This window comes from Lipotes vexillifer, unplaced genomic scaffold, assembly GCF_000442215.2.
Source record: "Lipotes vexillifer unplaced genomic scaffold, Lipotes_vexillifer_v1.1 scaffold618, whole genome shotgun sequence".
NCBI lineage: Eukaryota > Metazoa > Chordata > Mammalia > Artiodactyla > Lipotidae > Lipotes > Lipotes vexillifer.
Genome location: NW_006799025.1, coordinates 1981524 through 1992280, shown reverse-complemented (window position 1 = coordinate 1992280; position 10757 = coordinate 1981524). Strand labels below are relative to the sequence as shown.

Below are 10757 nucleotides of genomic sequence, written 5' to 3'. Positions count from 1 at the left end.
TGCGTCCGGAGCCTGTGCTCCGCAACGGGAGAGGCCGCAACAGTGAGAGGCCCGCGTACCGCCCGTAAAAAAAAAAAAAAAAAAAGACAAACTTTTCATCTTAAGCACATATTAAATACATGCCAATTTAAGAATCTTTCCTAGAAATAAAAAGAAGGAATCTGATTTCTTACAAATTGAGACAGATTACCCAAATAATAAATTTTACCTTACTTGTCATTTTCATTTTCAAAATCTTATAGAATCATTAAACAATTAGCCATCACTAAACTCCACCATCTCTGACTTCTACACACACAGAAAGTCAAAGATTTCTCTTTTACTCCAAAGCAGTTGCTGATAGAAGTTAAGCTGAAAATAAACAGAGTAAAAAAATAATTTCATTAATCCTAATTCTCATGTTTTAAGGCAAGTCCTTACCTTGTATTCTCCTAAATAAAATGGGAAAAATATTACCTACCAAAAAAAGCTTACTGCTCTCTACTGATGTACAGAGGATTGTTAAGTGAAGAAATGCTTTGAAAACATGCAGTGCAATGAACTAGTGTTGTTTTACTAGACTCCTGACTATCTACAAGGTACCCATTTGAATTCTTTGTCAATAACGGTTTCTATGATTACAGCACAGTTCATAAATTATTGCACAGATCCTGTGGAAGACTGAAAGATGCTAATAATGATGAGTAAAGCATGTGAAATTCAGAGGACTTTCTCAATCAGAAAAAAAATAAATCATGTTTTAGATGGTTTAAATGTTTCACTTTACCCTAATTCTGAAACTGGTAAAACATATAGGGTACATAAAAAAGATTGAGTATTCGCTAGAATATTTGACCAAAACTTATAAAATTGATAATGCAAGTACATTGTTTTCTAAATGTTTTATAGTTCTGCCTGAAATTGATGTTTTATATTTTGTGAGTCAAGGGTCCAATTTTATTATTTTTGTGTGAATAACCATTGTTCCAGTATCATTTATAGATCAACAATATCAGTTCAGTCATAAATCAAATTTTTATATATGTATAAGCCACTTTGGGAGACTGGGGATCAGAGGTTTAAGAGATTTAAAGTCACACAACCTGGTTTGGTCACTTAATAAACAAGAATCAGAACTGAGACTGGAGTGGAAACCATGTCTCCATCCTCCTTACCAGCATTTCCCACACCGTGTCAAGCAATCTTATTCTTCCCTTAGTTAAACCTGAGTAATGCTGGCATTTGAAGAAGTCAATGGTATTTTTTTCTTTTTTCTTTTTTTTAAATTTAAGTATAGTTGAGGTACAATATTATGTTACAGGTGTACGACATAGTGATTCACAATTTTTAGAGGAAGATGTCTATGCTATTTTTAAAACTAATTTTAAAACTGAAGATTTCTTTTCGTAAGCTTAAATTTATCGGCACAGATACATCTTTGTTCATGATTTGATTGGCAGGATAAGCCCACAAACAAGGTTTATTTTTGAATAAAAAAGAGATCACCTCAGTACATGGCAAATGTGGTGTCGCGGCAGTTTCTCCCTTCCATGATGGAAGACAGGCTGCAACTACTGCTGCTCACTCAGCGTGTGTTTTGGTTTTATTACCTTCCTATAATTCCTGACTTGCCTCAATTCATCTGCTCACCAACCAATATGACACTTTCTAAAACAGTAATTTTTATCTCTTCTTATAGGATGATTATGTACTTGAAGTGCGGCATTTTCAGTGTCCCAAATGGCCAAATCCAGATAGCCCCATTAGTAAAACTTTTGAACTTATAAGTATTATCAAAGAAGAAGCTGCCACCAGGGATGGACCCATGATTGTTCATGATGAGTAAGTTCCACACTTTAAATCAATTCACACCTGACATTCTCTGTGTGTATGTATATTTCTGTTGTCTTTGTACTAACCTAATACTTTGGACCAATCGTGAACTGTTCAGCCAGAGTGGATTATCTGCTTCTCATGGACAGGATTAACACAGAATAGTTTGGGGTTTTTTTTCCGGTTCTCTGGGAACTCCTGTTGAAGGCAGAAAATGTGTGCATGATCACAAGCATCTGCTGTTGCATTCTACACTAAGAACACTTTGTGTGATGAGTCAGTGTTTTAGAACCTGAATTTTCAGGTGCTAACCAGCGAGGCGTCTCTCAGCCATTGGCTTCCTGGGATAGGAGTAAAATTGATATATTTTTTATTTACCAGAAACAGGAATTTTATCCAATAGATCTTTCCAAGTTTCAGTTGTGAACAAATAAAAAATGCATATGCTGAATTTATGTTATATATCAATACGTATTATATATATATGATGCATATGATAATATTACATAATATATATTATAACCTCAGTCAGATCATTTTGATTTACTGCCAACCCCTTCCATAGTATAAAAATAAGAAATGTATCACCAAATATTGAACTTCTGTAAAGTGTCTCATTACTAATATCATGAACACTCCCCAGTGATTCGAAGTAAACCACAGTTCCATGCACTATAAAGTAATGAGACAATTTATTAAAAATTTCAGTGTTCTTACTGCAAAATTATCAAGGCCATGTGCTCTGTGAGTTTCAAATGTGAACATTTGATGCATCTGAATGGGGTCTTTGTTCCTTCCATTTGTTTCCAGGCATGGAGGAGTGACAGCAGGAACTTTCTGTGCTCTCACAACCCTTATGCACCAACTAGAAAAAGAAAATTCAATGGATGTTTACCAGGTAGCCAAGATGATCAATTTGATGAGGCCAGGAGTCTTTGCTGATGTTGTAAGTAATAAAGCAGCGAACCAAACTTTTCTCATTAGAGCACAAGTCACTTTCTAGAGGCTACCAAAATCGTTTTGTCCTGTATCAAAAAAGATCACATTGATAATGTTAGCATGTAGTTTTCAAGCTGAATTATGTTCAGTTTGCAATCCATAGAACTGGAACAATAAACATTTAAAGTTTATTTTCCAGAAAATTGATGGATTAAAATTTTAAAATTTCATTGGGTGCCTTTTGGCAAGACTTATTGTAATTCTGAAAAATATCCTCAGTAGAAGCACCAACTAATCTGATTTATCCAACAAAATAAATAGTTATTTTCCCGGGGTTAGGGTTCTACGTAGCCTCAAAGAAGAGTCAGAAGATAGACTTCAGCTGTTCACCTTTTTCTCAAGCCAAATTCATTTTCTGAACTTAAGAAGTAGCTAATTCTGGGGATAGTTTTAAAAAGAGAGAGAGAGAGAGACATAATTTGGAAGTTTTTTATTATAGAAACAAGAGCTAGAAAGACAATAGGGAACTTTGTGCAAATGCCCCAGTGGGAGGAGCTTAGGTGGATGCAGACTCACTTCCAGCTTCCTAGTCTGGGTATGTGTAAGGGCCTTATAAAGAGTCCATCTTCAAAGCTCTAGCCCAGACCAGCTGGCCAGAGAGTAAGGTAACCCTTATGCACATGCACTTCAGAGGAGCCCTTATTGAAAGTCTCATTCAGGAGAGTTGAGTTGTATCAAGCTTGTCTTGTATGAAATTGCTTTCGGTGGACTAAACTTATACCCAAGTTTCACAAATGCATTTAATGAGACGTGTGGTCCTAATGATTTTCTACTATGGAGGCAGCCACTTGCTCATGCCCTTTGCAACTACCTTCCCCCACCTCACCATCCCCAAGTTGGCATCTGTAAGAGAACAACTACTTTATTCTTCTGTGTGTCTCTACCATGAGACCACAGCAGGGTGCACAGGCACACACTCTCCTTCCTACCAAGCAGGACATAAGACCCGTCAGGCTGGTAGAGTGTGAAGGATACTTGGTAAACAGTGGGTCTTGTGAAAGGCCTGCATTCCTCATGAGTTCCTGGGCTGACAGAGCAGTCCTGAGACCTCTTCATAAATAGACAAACCCAACAGATTTTGTAACAAAAGGAGAAAGGAAAATGAGTAACTTAGTGGGTTACAGGAGCCTAATACCAAAAGGTTTACACACAAGTTGATAAATCAGTATCTGAACCTCATCACATCACCTTCTGATTCCATGAAGTAAATGAATAAGAATGGAGTGTTTACCATTGGCAAATGTAGTGGGCCAGTGTTCTAGGTCAATGAATGTTGGCTAATTATAGAGCCACTTTAAATTTAATCAGAAAGAGACATTAATATGGATGGTGTACCTCTGCTGATTATAACAGAGCCCTTAACACAATGCCTTTCTATGACAGTGGCAAAGGGTGACTGAAAACCTTGCTTCTTTTCACGAACGTATGTCTTCAGCGAGCTTTCTGTTTTTGACCTCCCATTCTCTGTTCTCCAGGAGCAGTATCAATTTCTCTACAAAGCAGTCCTCAGCCTTGTGAGCACGAGGCAGGAAGAGAATCCGTCCACCTCTCTGGACAGTAACGGCGCAGCGTTGCCTGATGGAAATATAGCCGAGAGCTTAGAGTCTTTAGTTTAACATGGAAAAGGGTGAGAAGAGTCCACATCTGGGCATTGCTTTCCTCTTTCTAAAATTAGACAGGAAAATTAGTCCAGTTCTTCTGTTATCTGTTTACTTCACATCACCTGACAGTAACTATCATGGCATAGATTCTGCTGCCAAGTTTACATCATTAACAATGTGTGCCTTTTTGCAAAACTTCTTGTGATTCACTTATTGTGTTTAAACTAAAATGATTGAAATTTACCGTATTTCTAAGAATGGAGTTGTGGTATCTTTTTTCATATTGATTTTAACAGAGAATTTCAATTTATAGATATTAGGAATTCCCAACTACAGAAAACATGTTTGTTTTTAGTGTCAAATTTTTAGCTGTATTTGTAGCAATCATCAGGTTTGCTAGAAATATAACTTTTAATATAGTATACTGTAAATAAAACACTCTGTTCCCTATGCTATTCAACATTTTACAACCACAGTATTCACCTAAAGTAGAAATAATCTGATACTTACTGTAAATACTGCTCTAGCATCTCCATGGACCAAATTTATATTTATAATTGTAGATTTTTATATTTTACTACTGAGTCAGTTTTCTAGTTTTGTGTAATTGTTTAGTTTAATGTTGCAGCTCATCATCTGGTCTTACTCTGTGAGTCTTCTGATATTGTTTTGTGTTGTGATTAACTCTGTTTTAGCATGTAATTTTAACTTTTATGGAAAATAAAAATACATTTGTTTTGAAAGAAGATGTTTTTATGAGAATAACACCTTACCCGACATTGTTTAAATGGTTTTTATCCAAGGCATTGCAAAAATAAATATAAATATTGCCATCAATTTGTGTTTGCTTGTGGAGTGCTGAGGCATGTGTAGCAGAAAATTGTGGACATGTTCCCTCTGAGATTATGGACGTGAAAGAAGGTTGATGGGATGGGACAGTGTATAGAGCTGATTCCCAAACTGTGCCTTAAGGCACACAGGAAACTCACAAAACTGAAGGTTTTTGAGGACAACGCAGCAATGTGTACTGACACTACACAGTTACTACTATTAAATTATTTGGATCTAACTACTTAATAAACAGAACCATTATGTATTTCCTTTGGTTTAGGGGAGCTATGAAAATGTTACTCGGAAGCTGAGGGCATGATGTACCAAAAAATGTTGGGAAACTGGTTTAGAACCAAGCTGGGAGTTAGAAGCAGGCAGATTTGCCAGCCAGGGAGAAGCTTAGCTGGTTTGGGAGCCGAGTGGGTGAATGGACAAGGACCAGGAGGTCCTAACTCCCAGAGTGGAAAAAGGTGAGTCCTAGGTGACAATCCTATTGTCAGGATTTAAGAGCTATGTGGAGGTGAAGGGCAGGAAAACAGGGAATCACGGGTAGCAAGCCTGCTCTGATACTGGAAGCAGTCCCCTGCCTCAGCCAGGAGTGTTTTAGAACACTGCCCGCAAAGGGGGCACCAGTCCCCAAGAATGCCCAGGTCAGTGCCTAAAGCGGGAGGCCAGGAAAAGTTTTGCTGAAACCAGTGGTTCTCAGAATATGGTTCCCAGACCAGCAGCATCAGAAAAACCCAGGAACTTGTTAGAAATGCAAATCCTGGATTTCCATCCCAGATCCAAAATATCAGAAACTCTGAGGTTGGAACTCAGCAATCTAATGCAAGTTAAAGTTTGAGAACCACTGGTCCTTAGCAACAACAATTCAGAGAGCCTCCAGTTTCCTCAAGCAATATCAGGAAAATTTCACCAAATCCTTAAAATAGAATCAAAATTTATAAGTTTCTGGGCTTCCCTGGTAGCGCAGTGGTTGAGAGTCCGCCTGCCGATGCAGGGGACACGGGTTCATGCCCCAGTCCGGGAAGATCCCACATGCCGCAGAGCGGCTGGGCCCATGAGCCATGGCCGCTGAGCCTGCGCGTCCGGAGCCTGTGCTCCGCAGCGGGAGAGGCCACAACAGTGAGAAGCCCACGTACCGCAAAAAAAAAAAAAAAAAAATTATAAGTTTCTACTTTTTTAGCTTTCCTTTTAAAGCAATAGTCATGAAGAGTTTTGAAATAGAAAAAAATTCCAACAAATAGTGTCACAAATCACAAAATATTGATAAGTACTGACCTACAGGGCATAAAAAAATTAACATGCTTCTTTCTCACCCTCCCAGGGAGGAAGGCCAGAAGGTTATTGATTCCTTGGTTGCTTTTCTAGCCTTGTCTCTTAGTCCTCTTGTTTTTCAGTTTTGTTTCCCCGTAACCCGCAAAGTCTAATCTGAACAAGGAGTCCATGTCACAATTATTTTTTCTATTTTTCCATTTGCCTTTGTCCCAGGAACAAATGGCCTTTGAAAGGATATAGAATTTTTTTTCCTTCATGGTTTTTTTTATTAGTGAGGTGCCTTGTAGAGTCTCTTCCAAGAGAAAGTAATGTTGCAAGTGCAGGTGTGATAATCAAGTATTTTATAGACAAATTCTAATAAAAATACCCTGAAACCAATAAAAAAGACAATCCTGTCAGAAATAGCAATCTTTCCTCATCTTATGAAGCTTAACTCTGAGACAATAATCAATTATGAGAAGTGAAAATAAATGAAGCCTCGCAAGTAAGCCTCATAAGTCTCCCAATTATTTACATCCTTTACCAAAATTTCAGAGTTTTATTGCATTCACAGCTTTTATCCACACATTGTTTTATTACATAATTGTGGCCTTGTTATGAATATATTTTTATGCTGCCTTTCATGTTGTTACATAGGCATTTTTATTACACATAATTATAAACCTATCATTGTTACTGTATAATAGTCTATCTTGTATAGTGGTTTTCAAACAGGGATGGTATTGCGCCCCAGGGGACATTTGGCAGTGTCTGGAGACATTTTTGGTTTTCGCATCTGAAGGGGATGTGCTGCTGGCACTTACTGGGCAGAAGCTAGAAATGCTGCTAAACATTCCGAAATGCACAGGACAGCCCTCGCAACGAAGAATCGTACAGCACAGCATGTCGGTAGTACCAGGGTGGAGGAACTCGCCCTCATGACGTACCGGGGCTCTTGTGATCACTTTCGTGATGTCAGCTGTTTAAGCTCTTTTCAAATTCTTCCTAAACTACAAAACTATGATAAACATTTCTTTATGTAAAAGCCTTTTACCATATTTAGGATGTTTCCTTAGTACCAATTCCTGTAAGTACCAGTTGGTGAGAAGATTGTATGAATGTTTTTATGTGTCTTAATACTCTTTGGCTTTCCAAGAGTTGTACAGTTTACACTCCCACTGCTCAGGTATTGGAGTCTTAGGGCTCTACTCCTGGGTTCAGGCTTCTGCTCAAACATCTCTTTGAGCAGCATTCCCCAATCGGCCTGTTGGAAGCAGTATCCCCCTCCTCCTAAGGAAGATCTTCAAAATATTTAGTGCTGATCATTGGAAGGGACTTGAGCTGGCTCAGTGTCCCACGTGTGCAAGCCGAATGTGGGGCACCCTCTCCGCAAGCCCTTCACCCCAGGCCCTCCCATCTCCTTACCCTGCTTTTTCTCTGGAGCGCATTTTGCTTCCTGACATATTTTATATTTGTTGTCTGTCCCCCACTATTAGTATATAAGCTCCATGAGGAGAGGAGCTTTGGCTCTTGTAAACCTCTGTATTTCTATACCTAGAACAGGACTGGGCACATTAAAAATACTCACTACATTTTAGACAAATGAATGAATAAGGAGTGAATTAATGAATGAATTGGGGTTGTTTTGTTTTGTTTTACCTAGGACAAAAATGCTCTTTAGTGATCCTGGGAAACCTAACACTCTATAGGTAGTGTTCCTCAACATACAATAACTGTATCAATTTTGACCCATTTTCTTTTTCTGTAGCACCTTTGTAAATTAGCCCAATTGAGAAATGGTGTTCTATACAGACTTTATCTCCAATACTAAATCACGTAGAGCAGTTTTGCAATCTGCAGAGAGGTATTAAAGATGAGCATGATCCATCTATTTAGCCAAATGCACCGGAACTATATATAGTCCATCATAGGTCTCAGTCTGATACTACCTGAGAATTTATGGCAGCTGCTTCTTCATATCAAATTAATACAAATATTTAATATGTGCATGTTCTACTCAATATTACACCATAGGACTCTTACTTAATTTTCACATTTCTCATCTGAAAGCCCCTAATTTGTTAGCATCCAAAATGACTTTAATAGACAAAACTTAGAAAATAAGAACCCTTTATAAGCAGATACATTTTAGTTTCTTAGAATTGAATTCCATTCATAAATTGCACATAGAATCAGAAATACTAAGTATTTATTGAATTAAAGTGAACTTTTTAGGGAAAGTGGGAAAAATATACACATTTGTCAAAATAAACAAAAACACTTTTATTATTATAAATCATGATTGATTATCATCCACTCACTGGCTAATTGCAAAATATTCTTGTATGTTAGAGGTTTCCTCCTCATTAGTACAATATTGGTGTGTTAGAGTAGGTGGTATTAAATGTTAAGGCATATAAATGAAACACACTACACTGGTTTTAAAAATCTGGACATCCGGGATTTCCCTGGTGGCGCAGTGGTTAAGAATCTGCCTGCCAACACAGGGCACACGGGTTCGAGCCCTGGTCCGGGAAGATCCCACATGCCGCGAAGCAACTAAGCCCGTGGACCACAACTACTGAGCCCACGCGCCTAGAGCCTGTGCTCTGCAACAAGAGAAGCCACCACAATGAGAAGCCAGGGCACTGCAACGAAGAGTGGCCCCTGCTCGCCGCAATTAGAGAGAGCCCGCGTGCAGCAACGAAGACCCAACGCAGCCAAAAATTTTTAAAATAAATAAATAAGTTTATATATATAAAAAAAAATCTGGACATCCTTGGCATTAAAGTTAACAACTTTCTTAAGGTAATCATTTTTAAAAAGAAAAAATAAGATTTGGAAGTGGGAGTAAGAAAAACTGTGTGAGATTGAAACTTCTTGTTACGTACACAACAAACTCCTAATCAGCCTGTCACCTGGGACACATTCTAAGCAGCTCAAGACACACAGCCTGACCTTTGAAAAACTTCCCAAATATGCTAATTTGTAATCCTTTGCTCTGAAGCTTTGGACATGACTTCCTCAGATTCCTATTATCTTGCTTCAATCCTAGGGGAGTCGCTTTAGTTCTGAATTATCCACATGAGAAATGAACCGATGCAAGTAATTTTTTCCTTGCTGCTAAATTGTTTAATGAAGGTATGTATTGAAAACTATAGCGTTAAGTTTCCTAATGGAAACTATTAGAGGAGCCTCTTACAGCACTTTTACTTCAGGTAAGTGTTTTAAAGGACTTGGGAAGTTAAAAGCACATTTCTTGGGCTTTTTAGAGAGTAAATGAAAAACATTCCACATTTTGTTTATACAGAGTGTCTAGTTCTAATCTCACAGGATACATAAAAATGTTCAAAGAACCACCTGGAGAAAAAAAATGAAATGGATAGAAAATAACTAAGGCCAATGAGGAAACATTGATAACTGGGGTCATTCACTGTATATTCACAGAATCCACCTACATGCCACTCTCCCTCTGGGTTGACTTCCTGTGGCAGATTGTATTTTCCAAAATTAGCTCAACAATAGCTTTCAGCCCACATGTGACTCGTTGAAACTCATCCCAGTGAGAGGTGGATCTATGGTCCCTTGCCTTGAATCTGGATGGACTTGTGACTACAATGAAAGTGATGCTACGTGATTTCTGAGGTTAAGTCATAAAAGGCAACACAGCATCTGCCTGGTTCCCTTTATAACCATGCTGTGAGTTACTGTTGTCTTCAGTTTATGGAAAAGGAAACAGCTAGTATGTTGTAGGACTAATCATCCTACTTCTCAGAGAAACTTCTGTCTCATGAGTCTAGGATGAGGAAAGCTGGAAATATAAATATCAGTATTATCTGGAGGAAGCCAAAAAAGTAAGAAAGTCCTGGAAGATGTGAGCATTAAGTCTACCGAAATGGTTAGACCAGGGATTCCCAAACTGTGGCTCAGGGGCCATATGCTTCTAAGTACAGTATTATCTACCCATCCATACCCAGATCCTACCACCACCACCTTTACTATTGAAATTTCTGGTAGAAAACTTGTTACTGAGAGCCAATGCAGTGTTTCACTCTATATATCTTTACTCAAGCTTACTGACATTTCCTTTTCTAGCACTAACATTAGACACCCCCCTTCAATCATACCCCCTTTATCACTCAGTTAAAGCCCAAACTGGTTATTATATTATCTCAGTGTGTTCCTCCTCCCACCCAAGGTGCTAGTTCCCTCGTTCCCATGCCATCTGGGTGCTCATCCAGACTGGGGGGGGGGGGG

General features: G+C 38.4%; 1 protein-coding gene across 1 annotated transcript in view; it reads left to right on the top strand.

The window, feature by feature from the left end:
- PTPRZ1 (protein tyrosine phosphatase receptor type Z1) overlaps positions 1-4427 on the top strand; it is a 164867-nt gene extending 160440 nt beyond the window's left edge. Inside the window, exons 26-28 of the mRNA XM_007471315.1 lie at positions 1679-1821; positions 2623-2758; positions 4287-4427. Coding sequence (XP_007471377.1) covers positions 1679-1821; positions 2623-2758; positions 4287-4427 — 420 coding nt within the window. The remainder of the gene's footprint in view (positions 1-1678; positions 1822-2622; positions 2759-4286) is intronic.
- Positions 4428-10757: the final 6330 nt, after the last annotated feature.